General features: G+C 35.3%; 1 protein-coding gene across 7 annotated transcripts in view; it reads right to left on the bottom strand.

Annotated features, from left to right (window-relative positions):
* AKAP9 (A-kinase anchoring protein 9) overlaps positions 1 to 20,934 on the bottom strand; it is a 191,328-nt gene that overhangs the window by 80,234 nt on the left and 90,160 nt on the right. For all 7 annotated transcript variants that reach the window (XM_059396875.1, XM_059396877.1, XM_059396876.1 and 4 more), the window contains 7 exons: positions 20,235 to 20,314; positions 17,241 to 17,379; positions 16,266 to 16,351; positions 11,062 to 11,158; positions 10,408 to 10,606; positions 5,928 to 6,024; positions 4,648 to 4,740 (listed from right to left, as the gene is read on the bottom strand). In XM_059396875.1, the coding sequence (XP_059252858.1) occupies positions 4,648 to 4,740; positions 5,928 to 6,024; positions 10,408 to 10,606; positions 11,062 to 11,158; positions 16,266 to 16,351; positions 17,241 to 17,379; positions 20,235 to 20,314 (791 nt within the window). The remainder of the gene's footprint in view (positions 1 to 4,647; positions 4,741 to 5,927; positions 6,025 to 10,407; positions 10,607 to 11,061; positions 11,159 to 16,265; positions 16,352 to 17,240; positions 17,380 to 20,234; positions 20,315 to 20,934) is intronic.

Here is a 20,934-nt window from a genome sequence, read left to right on the forward strand (position 1 = left end):
TTAGGTCACAAAGGAAGTTTTTGAAATTCTGAAAAGTCTGTATCATAAAGATCACTTTCTTTAGCTAGAAATGAGTAACAAATAATTAAAAGAGCTATATGGTCTGAAAACTAAAAAACTCAACTGAAGACTCAATTACCTCGTTATTCTCTCCTTTCCATTTCACTATGCTATCTAAGGAAATTCCACCTGTGATTACAGGTGACTCTGTGTACTCTCTGCCTGTATAAAACGAGCTTAGCTGAGGAGAAAAAAAAAAAAAAATTCAACCAAGCTGACTGGTCTTATTTTAAATCTGTAAACTATTACCCTTGCATGAGCCCTTCAGGACACTGGGCAAATCTACTCAATTTCCCTTGTCTTTTCCACTTATTATTCCTTCTCCCAGACAGCCCTCTCGCCTCAAACCTTCAGTGTCTTCTCTTCCTTTATCATTCTCAGGTGCTGATCTTTCTTCTTATTTTAGGGAGAAAATAGAAACAATCAGAAGAGAACTTCCAAAGCTCCAAATACTGTATCTGAACACATCTTGAATCATGAAGCAATATTCTCTGCCTTCCTTCTTGTTATTATGGATTAAACTGCCATGCTCCTATCTAATGGCAACCTTCCAGGGATTACATCTCTTCTCTTCTCAAGGACACTGCTCCAACAACTCTTTCTCTCTTTCCTGAATTAGCTATTTTTTCCTTCTCTCTTTAATCATCTCTATTAACAAGGAAATATGATATCTTTCTTCTTAAACAGAAACAAAACAGCAATAACAAAAATGTACTGCTTGGCTTGCTCTATTATACTGAGCTACCACTCTATTTCTCTGATCTTCTTTCAAGTAAAATTCCTTCTTCATTCTTCCCCTTCACTCTCTCAAATCCAATCTAATCAGTTTGTCTGCATCACCCCATCAAATGTGTTCTTGTAAAAGTCACCCATGATCTCACATTGTAAAATCCAATAATTAATTCGCAGTTCTAATCATTCTTGACCTATCAGAAAGCTTTGACACAGTTTAATACATTCTTCTCGATATACTTTTATTACTTGTCTACTGTAATGCAATCTTTGTTCTTCCCATATTTAATTCACTGCTTTTTCTCCATCTTCTTTGTTCTTCCTCATTTCTCTGACCTCTCAACATTAGCATTATCCAGACTCAGCTCCCAGACCTCTCTTCTATATACAGTCACTACATTAGTGTTTTTCAAATTTTTTCACTGTAACCAGGGTAAACACATACATACCAATAAAAAAATATTTTATATTGACACCCAAAGTGTACATAGTTACCCGTGTTTATTATTAATTTTTAAGTAGGCTCCATACCCAACACGGGGCTTGAACTCACAACCCAGAGATTAAGAGCACCGCCCCAACTGAACCAGCCAGGCACCCTTATGTAATGAACTTTCCTATTATGTTATTATGTTAAAATCCTGGACTCAAACCAATAAACTGTTTTTATAACTTAAAGATGAGTTATAGCTGTGAGTTTTAACTCACAGTTTGAAAAACACTGCCCTACAGGCTACCATATTTTCATGTCTAGTCTTACCTATTTCCTGAACTCTAGATTCATATAACTACCACTTATTCAATATTTATTTTTAAACATTTATGAAGTTTTTGCATTTAATGGGTCTGGATTCTTATGTTGAAGGTCTACCTCTCCTCTCCAAAAACTACTGTTTTGTAGTCTTTTCTGACACCTAATAGCAACTTCATTCTCCCAGTTGCTTATGCCAAATAACCTACAGCAATTACCTTCCCCTGAAGGGCAAGCCCTTGTCCTTTTCCCTTTTATTTATTCCTCCTGTATCCAGCTACATCTGCTGAGAAGATAAATCTGTGCCAGGATTTCACAATTTTTCACCGAATGGGTCCCCTAACTGTGAGGGTGGTAGGACTGAATCAAACTGTCCTCTAATTCAGCAAAGCTGTGGCTGGGCAAGTAGTCTTCACACTCCTGGCCACCTCTTCGAAACACTTTCTCAAAAGGTACTCAACCTGTTACCTTCGTGATTTACTCTCCCATTTCCTTCAGGGTTCTTCTACCACTTTAAGAGGTCTTCCGTGATAACCTTGTATCAATAACACCATGGGATTTCCTAATAGTTCTATTATCTAGGTTTTTTTTCTTTTCATAGTACTTGCCACCATCTATAACAGGGTCTATCTGCACCAACTAGAATGTAAGATCTATGGGAGCAAACACTTCATCTTCTTTTACCTCTGCTATACCCTAGCACTTAAAACACTGTCTGGCAGTGAAATATAAATAAATGTTTATTTTCAGTAGTAAGTACACAAATCACAGGTTGAATCTAATATGATGTATATTAGGAATCGCTACCCCTAACTGGGTTTCTTCTATACACCCTGTATTTTTTAAACAAGGGTTCTTAATCTTTTTCTAACATCCTATCTAAGAGGATAGAGTATAATCCTATCAGTATTGGTAGTGAATGTCAACAATCTGCATTATTCTAATATCAAGCTGAATTTCTTGGACCACAGTACCTTGGGTGTCTTAGGGACAGTTTTCAATGTCCTATACACTTTGGTGCTCTGCCATCTGCTTAGCTGACTAATGTCTTACAAAAAATATTTATCAGCACCTGGTGGCTCAGATGGTTATACATCTAACTACATGATCCCTGGGTCCTGGGGTAGAGTTCCCCCATTGGGCTCTTGGTTCAGCAGGGAGTCTACTTCTCCCTCTTCCTCTGCCTCTCCCCCTGCTCATCCTCTGACAATCTCTCTGCCTCAAATGAATAAATAAAATCTTTAAAAAATACATATTTGTAACATCACCATTATCACAGTAATATGACTACTTTAAAAATCTTATTTATGAGTCTTTATCATCTACTAGGTGGTTTAGGTAGATTAGTTCACTGAATCATTATAAAAATTATTTCTTCCTTTTTTCCCTCTTTTCACACAGAGAAAATGGACTCAGAAGTTAAGTAACTTTCCTAAGATCATAAATGTAGTAAGTCAGAAGAACAAGAATTTAAAGCATGGTATATCCTATATCAAGCCTCATGCTCATAATTGCTATAATGCCCTGCTATCATGTTTCACTTGGGAAATTTTTTAAAGAGTGATGTGCAAGAGAAAATCTGCATTTCTTTAAAGAACTAAATAAGGAGAGCTATGGTGCCTCACTTTTTACTTTGATCTCCAAGAAGCAAACATTCAGTACAAATACAGAAGTGATTAAGTCCTTCAGCCCATAATATTTCTTGGGTCTTCCCCTTCTGATTTATGTTTAACCTAATTCCTTATGTATTTCCTGTATACCTTAACATCCTCCTCCTTTAAAGTGCCCATATCCACGGGGATTGTTATACTGGAACAGCTGAAGTATTATAAAAAAGCAGCAAAGAAAATCAGAATTTAACTGTTCCAATATAAGACCCCAATCAGGCATAAGCATTTATTTTTTTTAAAGATTTACTTATTTATTTGAGAGAATGAGAGAGAGAGAGAAAGAAAGAAAGAAGAGTTTAAAAGAATACCTCTGGGCACAGCAGCTAACGGTATCTATAGTTAACATTATAGTAATTTCTCTGGGAGGAGATAAGCAAAGAGAATATATAGAAGACTAAGCACTTTCTCTCTCATTTCCTACCATATTCCCCACCTTCAGGGGAGGTGAAACTCCATTATAAGATATTATTCACAAGGCAACAAATTTATAAAGACTTTTTATGGCATTCTAAAAAGTTTCTTTTTTTTTTTTTTTAAAGGATCTATTAATTTATTTGAGAGAGAGCACGAGAGAGAGAGAGCACAAGCAGGGGGAGAGGGAGACAGAGAAGAAGACTTCCTGTTGGGCAGGGGACCCGATATGGGGCTAGATCCCAAGACTCTGGGATCATGACCTGAGCTGAAGGCAGATGCTCAACCAACTATGCCACCAAGACGTCCCTGAAAAGTTTCTAATTACTATCCCATATTAAGAAAAATGCTTTTCTTTTTTTGCTCATAGAAGTTTTATTAATAAAAGCCAAATCTGGAAACCCAACTTTTTATCAACAGGCGATGAACAAAGGTTTGTCCGTACAATAGAACACTACTCAGCAGAGAGATACCCAAACACATAACTACTTGGTTGAGTAGAAAAATGCTTTTCTTAAAGAAAAATTCACAGAATAATCCATTTAAAAGGCAAATGCAGTTGATAGCAGTAGCTGACAATTTAAAGATAAGCTATGTAATAACAATTTTAAAAAATAAAGTGCAGGGGTATCTGGGTGGCTTGATCAGTGGAGCATTAACTCTAGGGTCTTGAGTTCGAGCCTCATGTTGGGTATAGAGACTACTAAAATAGTTAAACTTAAAAAAAAAGTGCATTACTATCAATAAAATCTATGTGTTTTTTTTTTTTTAAGATTTTATTTATTTATTTGATAGACAGAGATCACAAGTATGCAGAAAGGCAGGCAGAGAGAGAGGAGGAAGCAGGTTCCCCGCCGAGCAGAGAGCATGATGCTGGGCTTAATCCCACCACCCTGGGATCATGACCTGAGCCGAAGGCAGAGGCTTTAACCCACTGAGCCACCCAGGCGCCCCTAAAATCTATTTTTTTTAAAGGCCTAAAGGGAATATAAACCATAATAACCTGCCAAAGTATAAACTTACCTTAGCTACTTCTTCTTCTAATCGTTCTTGGTACTGTTTTTCCAGCAACTTAACCATATTTGTTTCCTGTTTCACTCCAAAATCACCAGAAAACTAAATTAAAGAGCAAAATATAACATACTTGTTTATACTAATCACACATCACTTATTTTTAAAATTCTATCCTCAAATATCCTCAAAAGATCAATGTTTCTTAGAAAACTTCTGTAAAGTTCCAGTAAGTATGTTTTAGTTCTGTTCTTATTTAAAAATAATAATTCTCGTGAATAATTCTAGTGTATAATTCTACTAAATAATGCACTTACAAAAAATGTACTTAATACACCAAACTTAATGATGCTAAGTGAGAAATATATTTATATATTCTAATTACCAATACACAGTTCTACAGTGCAATAAAGACACTTCATAAATATAATTAAGAAGTTTTTAATTTTAAGAATGTTAATAGTGGCTATCTTTGCTTATGAAATTATAAGCAATTTTTATCTTCCTAATATTTATTAATACTGTCCAATTCTCTGCAAATACAAATTACCTTTTCAACTAGAAAAAACATAAAGTTAAAAAAAATAGAAACATATTCTCAGCATCAAAGCTATTTATTAATTATCTGAATACTCCATAGAGGATGAGTATAGAAGAATCAAGATATGTAGACATCTCTCCTCTCTATCCAAAACAAGAGAATGCAATAATCTTTGTTTTCTATAGGAGTTAAGAATCAAAAATCTACTGAAGTAAAATAAGGGTTTTGCAGCTGCAAGTTTCAGAAAAGTGGCTACGAAATGGGAGTATATAAAATGTTGAGGATAGGCAGAATGTGCAGGCCTATACTGTAAAAGATGAGGGGCTTTTATATATCAGATGGCCTGTGCTGAAGGAAGCCTTGTCTATTGTTCCAGCCATATCTTTTGGGAATTTTGAGGATTCCTAAATACTATTCTAGACGTGAACTGATTCAACTTCCTATGGTGGCAAGAAAAGCTGTTGCAAGGGCATTGAAACTAATTTGTTAATACAGCTAATGTTATACAAAACAAGACAAATTTTAAATTAGAAAATTTTTAGAGAGAAAAAACTCTCAATTTTAACTGTGTTAGTCCTATGCTACGAAAATACATTAAATTTCTTTATTTATGTATTATTCTGGGTGTTTTATATAAGACTTTATATATTATGCTTACCTCTCAGCAAATATGAGATTGGATAATTACTGCAGATATAAAAATACCAGTAAGAAAAATAATATCAGTGCACACAATTTAAAGATACAATACCTCTATTGTACCATCAGTGTTCTGGTTTAGACAACTTCCAGGATATACTGTTTTCTGGACATCAGATTCAGTTATTACCATCGAATCAATGGAGAAACTAAACAAAAAAGAGAGTGAAGGAATTAGAATTGTGAGTTTTACGGTCAGTTCAAAATTACAGCATGCATAAAATGTGTACTAGGGCAGGGGCAAAAAAGATGACAGATCAAGAGTTACAGGTATTGTGACTTAAATAGTATTTTTGGCTAATTTTTCCATTTAAAACTAAAGTAACACAAATGAATGAGAGAATATTTCAACAGATCACCATTGAATTTTATGCCATTTTAGAACGTGTACTAAAAATATATGATATAGAGCTATTTACAGGTACAGACAGACATTTTTAAAAAGTTTTATTACCGAGTAAAAAAGTCTATAAAATCTCATTTTTTATTAAAAAAATCATTTACACACACACAGAAAAAAACATCTGGATGAATACATGTCAAAAGTAACAATGATTAACTCTAGCAGAACTGGGGAGCAGAGGCAAGAAAAGGAAGATTTTTAATTTATACAGACACTTCCAGATATTTTTTGTTTTTAATCTATTCATTTATTTTTTGGTGTTCATGTCTTTATTCTATATTGTTTTACAGGTATTATTTTATAAAAAAGTGATTTTTTTTCCTTATAATGTTGAACTTGGGTCATAAAAACAAGGTATATTTAATATTTAGTGGGAAAAAGAACAAAGGAGCTAATTATAATTTTTTCTGACTAATACAATTTCTCACTTCTATTTTCATATGCACCCATGCTGCCTTCTTTATTCCAACCCCCTCCTGCCCAGCTTCTCCTTTCTCTCTCCTATCCTCTTCTTTCATTCTGTCCCAAATTGGCCAGATACAAGTTATCATCAACTTATTTCATAACTTATATAACTAACCCCTATTGACAGACATTTGGTTGTCTCCAAATGTTCACTATTACAAATAATGCTACAACATAAATCCTCGTAAGTATGTCTTGCACACATTTGTGGATTTTCTGTATGATAAATCTTACAAATAAGATTAAAATATTTAATATTTAAAATTTCAACATAATGCCATATTCCAAAGAGTTATATTAATTTTAACCCATAACAGTGTTATTTAAGTATTTACCCAAAACTTCAGCAACACAGAGTCTTAAGAGTTTTGAACTTTGTTAGAACATGATGGTTTTATTTTTGAGATTATATATCCTTCAACTTCTATTGGCCTGTAGGTTTCCTCTGCTGTGAACTGCCTATTCGCGTTCTAGATTCATGTTAAATGACTGTAAAAACTCATCTCCCTTTTGTTTCTTCTCTGCCCTTCCCTGGTTCTTGTCTATCTCACAATTTTGTCTGTTTCCTCATTTCTTCTTGTATACAACTATTCTGATCCTTGGTTCCATGTTTTGATTCCTTTCTCATAGCTTAGAAAACCCTCCTGATTATTTATGGTTATTAAGACCCAAACTCTAATAAAAAATGGTACTTTGTTCACAATGACTCCATTTTATACCTTTACAGCATTTGAAAGTATTTATTCCAAATTCAAAAAAACTAGCTAAAACCAAACTCACTGCTCTCCTCTTATAATTAAGGTACTACTCCACACTGTCCTTACTTCTCTATTTATATTAACATACCACTGTTTTCCATGTTCTCTAGTTCAAACAACACAAGGTCATCTTTATTTTTCCCCTTCACTTTGTTCTCAACATTCCTTCTAATCCATTATTTGATATTCATCCCTTCATTTCCATTTCCCCTAGAACAACTCCAATAGACAATTATTACAAAAATGTGCAGTGGAAGATGTCACACAAACACGGGTTTAAATTCCAGCACTCTGGTTCTATCACCATGTTACATGCCTTAACCTACTACTTCTTAAAAACTGTTTTGTAGTAAGTCTTTTTCAATGATTAGACTGAAGTCCCTTGAGGGAAAAAAGCCACTTTATATAGATCTAAAGCTTCCTCCATGAACCTAGCCAAGCTTGTTCCAATCATTATTTCATTTAATCCTCACAATCTTAATGGTACTTAATGGTACTTAATGGTACTTATATTGTTAAAACAATCTGCTCAAGATCATATAGCCAGTAAAAAGTTAAATCAGGTGTCAAATGCAGATTTGACTCTAAAGCCAAAAGTCATTCCATGAGGCTCTGGCATACCTGTAAGAGGCTTTAGTAGGCCAGCTCCAAATATATGTTAAATGAATGATTCAATTATTTTTTACATATTTTTTAAACTAGTTCAAATCTATCTTAGAAGAACAGCATGCTCTTTATTCACATACTCTTTATTCAAAAAGTATCTTAATTGTATCCAAAAATGTGATGACATTTACAAGAAATAACTTTGACTCATCACTGCTAGTAGGAGTGAGCATGGGTCAGTAAACCTCTTTTTTGGGGAGGGGGGTGGGAGAAGACTAATGGTCTTAGTTTAAAGGTACTGTCAACACACTTCCACTGAACATTACAGAAACCTCTAAGAGAGGGTGGTTAACTGGTAAAAGCTCAAATTCAATAACTGCAAAGTAAGTCTTCATTTCCAGAAAACTCCCTTTTCTTCATGTTTTAGAGAGAAAGCATAACTAATTAAAGGAAGGTTACTTGAAACATTGTAGTTGATTATTAGTGACTTCCTGCTATTTACTTACTTTCTTCCATATCAGAAAACTCAGTCGTAGTTTTGAAATGTCAATCCATAAACTATCTGCATCAGAATTATCTTGTTACAAATACAAATGTCCAGGGTCCATCTCAAAGCTACTGAGTCTGACTCTCCAAATGTATAATCCAGTAATCTAATTTTAAGTATTCAAAAACCTCCACTGTTTTTGATGCATGGCCAAGTTTAAGAACCACCGATCTCAAATAAGATGTAAGCTTTATAAGGCTATGCCAAGACTGATGGATAATTCCAAAGCCTATATACTGGCACTGAGTAAAAGAAGGAAAAACGGACTGCTTCCAAACAAGTGTGGAATTCAGTATTTTGTCTCAAAGAAAAAAAAAATGTTGGGCTTGAGATTCCATTAATAAGCGCCTATGAAGATATCAGGCCTAGAACAGCAGAGCCAGCCAAAGTTAGATGAAGTCTCTGAGCACTTTATAGAGATAGTTTAAACATTAAAGCATACTTCCTAACTAAGTTATGAGCTGTTCTCTCATTCATTTAACAAATATTTATCAAGCACCTACCACATGGAGGGAATTATTATAAGGTTTGGAATACATCAACTCGGACAAAACCCCCACCTTTACAAAGCCTGAAGTCTTTCATAAAAGGCAGAAAATAAAGCAAACAAAACAAAGTCCCCTACAAATATAAATAGACTTGTTTTTTTTTAATTTTATACATACACAGCTTTACATACATATAACAGGCAATATTAAGTAGTAGGGAAAAAATTAAGCAGGAAATTAGTGTACAGAGTTCTAAACAGCAATTTTAACTTAAACGGGGTGATCAGGATAGGCCTCATGAGAACATGAGATCTGCAAAAAGACCCAAAGAAGGTAAGCATGTCGGGGAAAGAGAATTCTGGGTAGAAGAAACAATAATGAGAAGTCCCTGAAGCAGGAGCATACCGATGGTCTGAGGATCTCAAGGAAAATGTGTGGTGTGACAATAAAGACAGGCAAGGAGATAAGTCCAAGTGGTAACAAGGAACCATCAGGTAGGACTGAGTAAGGCATTGTTAGGAAAGAAGAGTATGGGACTAAAATGATCGGTCTTAAATTTAAAAGCAAATTCTTACATTTTAAATGCAAAGTTGTGGAAATGTGTTGAGAACAGACATTAGGAAAGAGGGTAGAAACAGGGAGATGAGTTGTTGTAGTAACCCAGGTAAGAGATGATGATGGCAGGGAGCTAGTGAGAAATAGTCCAGTGAGATGTATTTTGGAGGCAGAGATAATAGGATTTCTTGAAAGATTAGAAGGAAAAGGAGAGAAAGAAGAGTCACCTTAGATGGAGATGGCTACAGAAGGAGCAAATTTCCAGGGGAAGATCCAGAGTTCTATTTTGGACATAGTCAATTTGAGTATTAGACAACTAGGTGGAGAAAGTCCAGCCATGACTGAAATGATCTTATCTTATATGGTATATAAGTATATATATGGTATGCCCCACATCAAAGTAGCAAAGACCAGGCATAGGATAAGTAATACAAGCACACTCTGATTTAATCCAGCAGATTAACAACAACCACCATCTTTATAAGATAAAGGTGTAAGTAAAATCTCTATAATAGAATATCTTTGGTTTATAACAATACTTACTTCAGACATTTCAAAGTATTATCTCCTGTTCTTATTTCTTGATTATGTGGCATCCCATCTCTTTCAAGGAACTTTGGTTAAGTTACATTTGCTACTGAAAAACAACTATGCTATGATTGTTACTAAGCTATAAATACTGCTGAATGAGACTGTAAACGGATGGGTACCTTGGCTGAACTGTGGATACAGTAACAGCTTGAAGCCTTTCCTGCAAACAATGGATCTCTGCTCCATAGTTTTCTTCTGTTTCTTTCAACTGTTGCTGCAAAGAGAATATGAGGTTTTCTAATTCTTGAACTTGTCCTTCAAGTTGTTTAATGTTTTCATAATCTTGCAGAGTAGAAAACTTGCTTTTACAACTGACATCTAAGTTATAGGAAGAGAAGAAAATACACATTTCAAAACAAATTTCTTACTGAAGTAGCACACTTTTTTTTTGTTTACAGAGATTATTCATTCTTTGAAAAAATAATGCTTTCTTAGTAGTAAAGAATTTCACTTAGACTCATTTTGACTGATGAAAAAAAAAATGAATAGTGTAATTCAAGATCATTTCTTCTAACTTCATGTCTGCAGTACCCCTAAATCTATCAATATCATGTCTTTAAATTGAAAACAATTAAGAATCACAGAACAAGTAAGTGAGACATTAGAAAGGAATAGTCCAAACCCTCCATTTTGAGAATGAGAAAACTAAAAGCAGAGTGATTGTAATGAAATGCCAAGACAATTTGAGGCTGTCTCAAATTTTAAAGTAAAAAATCAAATGACAAAATATTTGGTATAAAAATACTACACCATGGTATATAATCAAAATTTACCAATGTCTTGCAAACTGGTCATCTGAGAACTTTCCTCTTTTGGTAGGTTTCCTTCTGCAAATTTAAGTTTGACAACATCTGTCTCCTGTCCCTGAATCTATTGAAAATAACAGAAGAGGAGTGACATAAATATATGATTCAGCATTTTGAAAACTATATTAAAGCAGCTTTACACTACAAATGTTATTGAGAATCACTTAGAATTTTAACACTCTGATACAAACATTTTCCCTTCCAACTTATTTTTTGCTTTCTTCTGACAATGACTCATATTCCCTTCACAGCACTGCAATTAGTAAGTATATTGTTTGGTCATACCCAGAAAGAAGTCCATTTTAATATAAAAACAGAAACTGCACAGAATTTTGGTATAAAGTTCAGGTAATATTTATAATATGACTTGGTCTTTGGAATTTCAACTCATACATAGTAAATTTTATGTTTATCAATACCTGATAGTATAACTTTATGAATCTAATCTATATACCTCTAGGTAACTGACAACTGATATGCAGTTCTTCACATAAAAGTAAGGAAAATAATGAAAACAGATAAATATCACATTGTTTCCTTACTTTAAAATTAGGCAGCAATTTGTCAGATGCATATGTGTACTAATTTAGTTATTCATCAAATACTCAATAATTATCTACTACAGGACTAGCACTGTGACACAGACATACCATATCTGCCCTTACAGAATTTATCAACTAGCGAGGGAAGAAAATTAAACAATTAGAGGAGCAACAGAGGCTCAGTTCGTTAAATGTCCGACTTTTACTTTCAGCTCAGGTCATGATCTCAGGATCAAGAGATGAAGCACTCCTTCAGTCTATGTACTGCTTATGGGGCCTGCTTGGGTTTCTCTCTCTCTCTCTCTGCCCCTGGCCCCCATCATCCCTCTCTTAAAAAAAAAAAAAAAAATTAGTGAAGCACTAAACTATAATCAACGTTAAGGGCAATAACAGAAAGACTGTGTAATTATGGAGTAAGTCAAACTTAACTTGGGTCTCAATCATTTTGGGTCATGATTAGGAAAGACTATAAGGAAGAAAAAGTAAGCATTTGTGAAAGAATGGCCTATCACATAACTACTGAAGACAATAATCTTGTTGAGAGGGGTTTAATTTGGGAAAGGATGGAGGAAGATCGCTAGATAAGTAAGAACGATCTAGACTACAAAGCACTTCAAAAGGGGAAAGAGTCTGAACTTGCTATACTAGATGAACAAAAGACACCACAAAAAGCAGGTGAGTAATAGGATAAAAGGTATTTCCGTGCAAGCTGCTGCAGCCACTCCAGAAAACAGTATGAAGGTTCCTCAAGAAGTTGAAAATTGAGCTACCCTACAACCTAGCAATTGCATTACTGGGCGTTTACCCTAAAAATACAAATGTAGATCCGAAGGGGCATGTGCATCCAAATGTTGATAGCAGCAAACAAAAAACCAAGATCTTGACATTTGCAACAACGTGGATGGAACTAGAGGGTATTATGCTAAGCAAAATACGTCAATCAGAGAAAGGCAATTATCATATGATCTCTCTGATATGAGGCATTTGAGGGAAAGGGTGGGGGGTTGTGGGGGTAGGGAGGGAAAAAGATGAAACAAGATGGGACTGGGGAGGGAGAAAAACCATAAGAGACTCTTAAGCTCAAGAAATAAATTGAAGGCTGCTGGAGGGAGAGCGGGGAGGTATAAGGTGGCTGGGTTATGGGCACTGGGGAGGTATGTGCTATGATGAGTGCTGTGAATTGTGTAAGACTGATGATTCACGGACCTGTATCCCTGAAGCAAATAATACATTATATGTTTAAAAAAAAAAAGCTATTTCTGATGAAGGTTATTTCAGTTGGTACTACTCTTATCAAGTCCTCTACCCCATGCCTAACCCCCTGAGCACCTTTCAGCAGAGGACCTTGCCAATTATTTCCCAAAGGAAATAAAACCTGTCAGGTAAATTCTTCACTTTCCAGCCTAACCTTTCTATTCCCTCACTTAATTCATTCAGCAAACATTTGGGGCACCTGGGTGGCTCAGTGGGTTAAAGCCTCTGCTTTTGGCTTGGGTTGTGATCCTAGGGTCCTGGAAATGAGCCCCATATCGGGCTCTCTGCTCAGCGGGGAGCCTGCTTCCTCCTCCTCTCTTTCTGCCTGCCTCTCTGCCTACTTGTGATCTCTCTCTATCAAAAAAAGAGTAATAATAAATGCAAATTTTTTGGCACCTGGGTGGCTCAGTGGGTTAAAGCCTCTGCCTTTGGCTCAGGTCACGATCCCAGAGTCCTGGGATCGAGCCCCACATTGGGCTCTATGCTTAGCGGGGAGCCTACTTCCTCCTCTCTCTCCCTGTCTGCTTCTCTGCCTACTTGTGATCTCTGTCAAATAAATAAATAAAATCTTTTAAAAAAATAAAAAATAAATGCAAATTTGTACAAGGAGCTATGGGAACAGGGAAAAAAGATGGGGGTCATGGAATATTTAAAATAACAGAAAGAGATAAGTGCAGTAAGCAAAAGCTTGTACAGATGCTAAGAAAATGGAGGAAGAAATGCCAACAGTCTAGAAAGATAGGTAAAAAGGACCCAAAGGAAGTAACATCTGAACCAACTAGAAGATCAAGTAGGAACACACCAAGCAGATTGGAGGTAGATGCGCAATGTTTGGCAGAAAAAACAACATGCAATAGAGGCCAGAGGTGAAAGATCAGGTGCATTTGGGACACTCTTCAGTATGGCTAAAACAGGATTAGAACATGAAGGTAACAGGTTAGGGCAGTGATGTATTGTAGTGCTGAGTGTGATCCCAACAAACCTCTGGGATACCTCAGTGGTTGTAGCTACCTTCTGGGGTTAAAAAAGTGAAATTCATTTTTTTACTTTTTTTTTTTCCTGGGGAGAACTAAAGAAGTTAGTGTGGGTGTTTGCGTTCCAGATTAGGCCTCCTACATTCTGGCACTGGGGAAGGGAGGTGTGTGTCTCATCAAAGCAAACTGCTGCCCACTCACTGTCCTAAAAGTAAAGAGGCAAAATGACAAATCACTCACTCACTCACAAATTCATCACTGTGGATTACTTACTATAAGCCCTCCTACACTATTTAATAGCTTCAACTGTGTACTGCCATAGGAAAAGCAACATTTTTAAAAGAAAGAAAATAAGGAAGTAAGAAAACAAAGGAAATCTGGCAATGATTCACTTCTGTTAATTAACCTGAAGTTAAGTTAAAAATTTGGAAGGGGGGAAGGAAATCACTGCTGACTTTTGCCAAAGAAAACACTGTGAAGTACTAGTGGAGAGCTTGCTTAGAAGGAGTAAAAGAGAGGAGGTGATGGGAAGTTCTGGCTGTAGTTTACTCTTTTTTTTAAAGAAGGTGACAGTGAAGGAGAAAGAGACACAAAGGAAGATGAAGGATTGAGGATGGATTATGTTCTCAAAAGGAGAGATCTGACTCTTTTCTTTTTTTTTTTAAAGATTTTATTTATTTATTTGACAGACAGAGATCATAGGCAGGCAGAGAGGCAGGCAGAGAGAGAGAGAGAGAGAGAGAGAGGAGAGAAAGCAGGCTCCCTGCCAAGCAGAGAGTCTGATGCGGGACTCGATCCCAGGACTCTGAGATCATGACCTGAGCCAAAGGCAGAGGGTTAACCCACTGAGCCACCCAGGCACCTCAAAAGGAGAGATCTGAGGAATGTGTAAGGGGAAGGAACAGAAATAGAGAAAAACAAAGGAGCTAAAATCACAGAACAGAGGGAAGGAACAGGTTATCAATCTTAGAGGAGGTAGAAGGATATACTAACAAAAGAATAGGAAATAAAATAACCTTGGTTAGGAAAAGGAGTAATATCTTCACAGACAGAAGGAAAATAAATTAGGGCTTTCACAGATTTAAAGAAATATATATGGTCTAGAGGCAGCAGGCTGAGATAATTTATAATCGATAGCTCTAATACTTGCAGAGAAAAAAGAGCTAAGGTCAACTGCAAAGAAAAAAGGGGAGTAGAAGTGGAATATATGACTTGAGGAAACTTTGTAAAGTTGGGAAATATCTACTGAAGGGCCTATGAAAGGATAAAAGACCACATAAAAGAATTGTCAAGTGATCCAGAGGGTCCAACTGATGTCGACCATCCTTATGTAGTGTTACCAAACCACATCTGCATCTAATTTTCTTAGCAGCCCTCAGAAACCCAAATATGAGTAGAGAAGAAGGGTCACAGGAAAGAGGATGAGGGCAGAAGAAAAACAGAAAATCCAAATCGCTAAGATTATTGGTAAGGAAATGGCATGATGATTCTGAATAGGGTTCAACATGTTGGCTATGAAGGGAAACAGAAAAGTAATTATTGTAGGGAAATGTGGAGTTAAAAAAGGATTTTTATCTATCCACTTGACCTCCTCCTCCACTTGACCTACAAAGTTATCTGTAAGATACTGGAGTAGGTTCACAAGTTTTAGAAAAGGTAAGATGAAGTTTGCTTAATTGCACAGGAAGAGAAAGAGAAAAGGAATGATGGAAAGGAGGAAGGAGAAATAGGGGAAGACAGAAGGCAAGAAAGGAGGAGGGGAAGAGAAACAAGAATTTCAGCTACAGCATCACTCATCACCGATAGAACTTTCACTCCCTGCTAAATCTTTTAAATCCACACAACTTAATATAATGACATCAAAAGTATCGCAAACAGACAAAGAGATCCTTCTGGAATTTTTTCTACAACGTGAAGATTACAACACTTATCTTTGCCAATATATGCTGTTTATTTTCCTGATATAGTTAATAAATTACACTATGCCATCTATACTCTGAGTTTTGTGTGCACACATTTCTAAAACAACTACTTGAAAGAAATTTGACATATACAACACGTTAGCTATGTTCTAACAACTACACTAATTCTATATTTCTCTAAAACAGACAGACCCACTACTTTAAAACTGTTGTATGTAAAATTAAATACAACTGTTTCGCCAAGTTTACAATCTGACATTTTATATTTATTTTATCAGGATTTCCAAAACTCCCTAAAGGGGTAAAATAAGTATTCAACTTGCAGAAATTCCTTTAGCTCACTGATACTATAAATATGTCACTTTTCCCTCATCTTTATCATGTTCACTTATTTTAGAAATTCTTGGTTGATGAAGAAGCTTACAAAATATTACATAACACAATAAAGGAAAACATAATACATTTTCCATTTCACAGACCTTACTTAATTGTGTTTGAAGTACCAAGAGTTTATTGTATTCTTCTGTTACTTTGTTGAGAAGAGTTTCCATATTTTCTTGCAAGTCTAGATGATAAATAAACAATTATAATAATTTCACTTTATAGTAAAAGTCTGCTTCTTTCAATAAGTATTATTTATCTATTCATGACTTCAGAAAATTGCCTGCTAGAAGTACACTTCATATATTTAATTACCAAAAATTTTAATCTCATTAATGTAAAAGATGTGCTAGAAAGATAACTTGATGATTCCACATTAAAATATGCTAATTTATTTTAGTAGTTATTAATTTGTATACATTTTTTTCACTATTCATATAAATGGATAGGGATAGAAAAAATTTTACCTCTGAAAAAAATACCAAAAAACTAACTGAGATCACAGTTTGTAAAAATAAATATAGGATTCTTTTTAAGAATGATAATTTAGGAGGGTGCCTGGGTGGCTCAGTGGGTTAAAGCCTCTGACTTCAGCTCAGGATGTGATCTCAGGGTCCTGGGATCAAGCCCCACATCGGGCTCTCTGCTCAGCAGGGACCCTGCTTCCCCCTCTCCCTTTCTGCCTGCCTCTCTGCCTACTTGTGACTTTGTCGAATAAAAAAAAAAAAAAAAGAACGATAATTTAGGTCTTCTTATTCTTTAAAAAAAAAAATCACTGACATAAATATATTTAATAAATACAATAACTTTCAAAGATATGGATCAATGGTGTAAAATTAAGGAAAAAATTACACAGGGAAAAACATAGGAGTAGAGGGATAAAGGATAAAGAGACAAGAAACTTGTAGACATCTTTGGTTCTCTTTATATCACAATTATTGCATTTTTTTAAAAAATAAAAATCTGTATTAAATATAAGATTTCATGAATCCAATTAAGTGACTAAATCATGATTAAAAGTAAAAGTTCATCATTAAATGACTTAAGAAAATAATGTGATCAGATTTTATTACCTTGAACTTCGTATCTATAATCTTGCAATTCTAGTTCTTGATTTTCAGAAGTGTGAACACCAGCACTCTCTCTCTCTTCTACATTTACTTCACATTTTAAAGCAGAAGTATTATGTTCATCAAGGACATTGCAAAAAGTCTATTAACAACAAAATTAGATATTTTACAGAATTAAAATGTTGATGTCTACCTTTGAAAATCATTAAACATTATTTTCCTAAATGCAAAAAACAGTCAAAATGGCACAGAAAAATCAGTAGGAAAACACTCTTCTATACACCCTGTCAGTGTGCAAAAGAAACGATGAAGTCTAGATCTTTCTCCCTTAATATAGGACATGAAATTCTTAGAGCAGGAAAATAATTATAATATTAATTGCATTAAACTATTTTTTTGCTTCTAATAATGAATATAGCTAGTACTTTAATCTATCATTTTCTAGCTTGGATCCTAGACTGACGTTATCTCTGTAATGTTAACCACCCTTGAAAAAATACCAGAAGACAAGGATAGAAGTTAAAAAATGATGACCCCTATAGGGGTGCCTGGCTGGCTCAGCGGAAAGAGTATGTGACTCTTGATCTTGAGGTAAAGCCCCAAGCTGGGCACAGATCTTACTTAAAAAAAAAAAAAAAAAAAAGGTGACTAGAAAGTAGTCTATAAATTCTACAGAAATTATAATATATGAAGGCACCTGGGTGGCTCAGTCTGTTAAATGTTCAATTCTTGATTCTGGCTCAGGTTGTGATCCCAGGGTCATGATATCAAGCCCCAAGTTGTGCTCCAGACTCAGTGCAGAGTCTACATGAGATTCTCTTCCTCTCTGTCAGCCCCTCCCCCTGCTTAACATACTCACTTGCTCTCTCTCAAATAAGTAAGTTTAAAAAAAAAAAAAAGAAATTATATGTAGGAGATTATGTCCATATACTTTTCTGTAACACAAAGGTAGTATTCTGTGCTTTATATACACAAACAAATTAAAAATATTTGACACATTATTCTGGTTTTTCTCCTGAGCAAGAAACAATTCTACCATCATTTAAAAACAATACATGACCCACAATCATTTGAGATTCACCTATGCCTCACATACAACTGGAAACAACCTCTAACTTCTAGACTTAAAAACCAAACTGCTTATTATTCCTTATTTTTTGAGATTTGCTTAGAAGTTAAATATACTGTCAATTAATAATTGAATTTATTAAATTTTCAGCACAGTTCCTAAGATGGAATTTTATCATGTTAGAGCTGATAGAAACCCCATTTACAGATGAAGAAACACTCAAAAAGATGAAGTTAACTAGTCCATGGCAACATCAACAATTAGTGACAAAACCACGTTTCATGAAGAATCCCAGAGGAACACTTTCTTAGAACAAGCTGATTCACATTTTAACTTGAGATGAGCAATCAGGTAAAGACAACTAAAAAGGAAGGAACATGTAATGTCAGCTTATAAATGAACTACTATGATTTGGGCCCTCATTCCATTATTTGCTACCAACAAGAGATACACAAGGACAATGTCTGAACCCTTTGGCAGAGGTGGAGGTGGAGATTGCTGAGTAGCTGAAGGAAGATAGGCCTTAGCTGGGCTTAGTTCTCACTTTTTGAACAATATTATAGGAAATCAGAATTGGGGCCCCTGAGTGGCTCAGCTGGTTAAGTGTCCAACTGCTTGCTTCAGCACAGGTCACGATCTCAGGGTCATGAGATGGGGCCCCAGGTTGGGCTCTATGCTCAGTGCAGAGGCTGCTCAAGATTCTCTCTCTTGCTCTCTACCCACCCCCCACCCACCTCTCTCACTCACTCTCAAATAAACAAATCTTTAAAAAAAAAAAAATCAGTAAGGTAGCTCTACCTCTCCCAACTAATACCACTGTTTCCCCCCCTTCAGTTTATAAATACAAAAGCCTGGGAAGAAATCAGGGACAAGCCAAAGCATGTATTTTAAATTTTGAACTATTTCAAATATGCAGAAAAAATAATTTATTACCTAACTTAAACAAACAGTAATATTTTCTCATATTATCTCCATGTTTTTTTAAAGAAACTGAACAGTACATAGAGATTTGAAGCTCTTTGTTTTAACTACTGCCTACCCATTTTATTCACCTTTCCCTTTACCCAGAGGTAAGTAATCAAGCATACAAGCTTTATACTTTTTTGAGATTTACTGATATTAATACAGATATCAAGCACTACTAAATGGAGTTCTACTGCATGGAGATAACACAATTTCAGAGCTGTCTCCCATTTTTAACTTATTTTTTACAAAGATTTTATTTATTTATTTGAGAGTGAGCGAGCGTGCACAAGCAGTCAGAGCAGCAGGCAGAGGGAAAGGGAGAAATAGGCTCCCCACTGAGCAGGGAGTCCAATGCGGGGCTCAATCCCAGGACCCAAGAATCACAGGCCAACCTGAAAGCAGGTGCTTAATGGACTAAGCCACCCAGGCACCCCTCCCATTTTTAACTTAGACACTTAAGCAATGAATAGATCTCGTTGTGCACAAATGCTTGGGCTATGGGCTATATAACTTCAAAAATAGACCTTGTCAACTTGCTTCTCAAGGTAGTACTTTCTCGCTAGCAGTATATAAGAGGTTCTATTTCAGCCCATCTTCACAAATATAATTATACTGGCATAAATAGGGTTTTCAGTTTTTGGCAATCTGAAGTGTGAAATTGTATCTTAATGGTCTTGTGCAATCTCCCCAAGAAAGTCATCAGATACACTCAACCACTGAGTGGGCAGTGGCAGGAAACAGACCTGTCTGGGGTTTTATTGGTCCACTCTTCTTTCTGTCTTAGGTATACATTTTGTCTGTTCAACTGTTAAGATAATTTACTTCAATTTATTTTATTTCAAAAGATTATGAGGAAACATTTAAATGTTCATTTTAAACTTAAAACTTGGGAATATTTTTTAAGTGCAGTTCTGAAGCCTAGCATTTCCTGTCTAAAAAGGACTTTTTAACTAATATCTTACCTGTGTAAAATAAGAACATTCTTCAGACACCGCCTTGCGTAGTTTTCCAATGAGCATTTGTAAAGGCTTTGCTTCACCACCTAACAGAACAGATACTGCATTAAACATTTAATTCACATACTTAAGTACTATTATTATATATTAAAGGAAGCTTCCTTTACAATAACATTAGTTTTAAATTCTTTCTTTCAAAGTTCTTTTCTACTGCTCATTGTTAACTGTTCCAGATAATGTGTAAAATTGTTTATATGCTACAAATTGGCATAAAGCAGTGACTTACAAAATTTTTTGCTACTACCCAATACGAGAAATACATCACATATCATAACCTATTTATACATCCATGAAAAACTGACATAAGAATTTTACAAATCATTATCTGCCCTTTCTACATGCTATATACTCCATTGTTTCCTGATCTCCCATACTCTTTTATTTAAAAAATGATGGTGACTACTCACTAACTAAATTCATCAACCATTAGCAGACCAATTAATTAACTTGTAGTTAAAAATCACTGGACAGATTCTATCTAAAGAGGATGTCAATAAAAACAACAAACATTTAACATCTTACTACATTCAAACCCAAGGAACTCCTTTAGTGAAAACTATGGCATTCTTTTCTAAGTCACTCTTTAAATTCTACTCTCTTCAACAGAGCAACTGCACAAACTTATGAACCACCTCATTCTCAAAAG

The sequence above is a fragment of the Mustela nigripes genome, chromosome 4, assembly GCF_022355385.1.
Source record: "Mustela nigripes isolate SB6536 chromosome 4, MUSNIG.SB6536, whole genome shotgun sequence".
Taxonomy (NCBI): Eukaryota; Metazoa; Chordata; class Mammalia; order Carnivora; family Mustelidae; genus Mustela; species Mustela nigripes.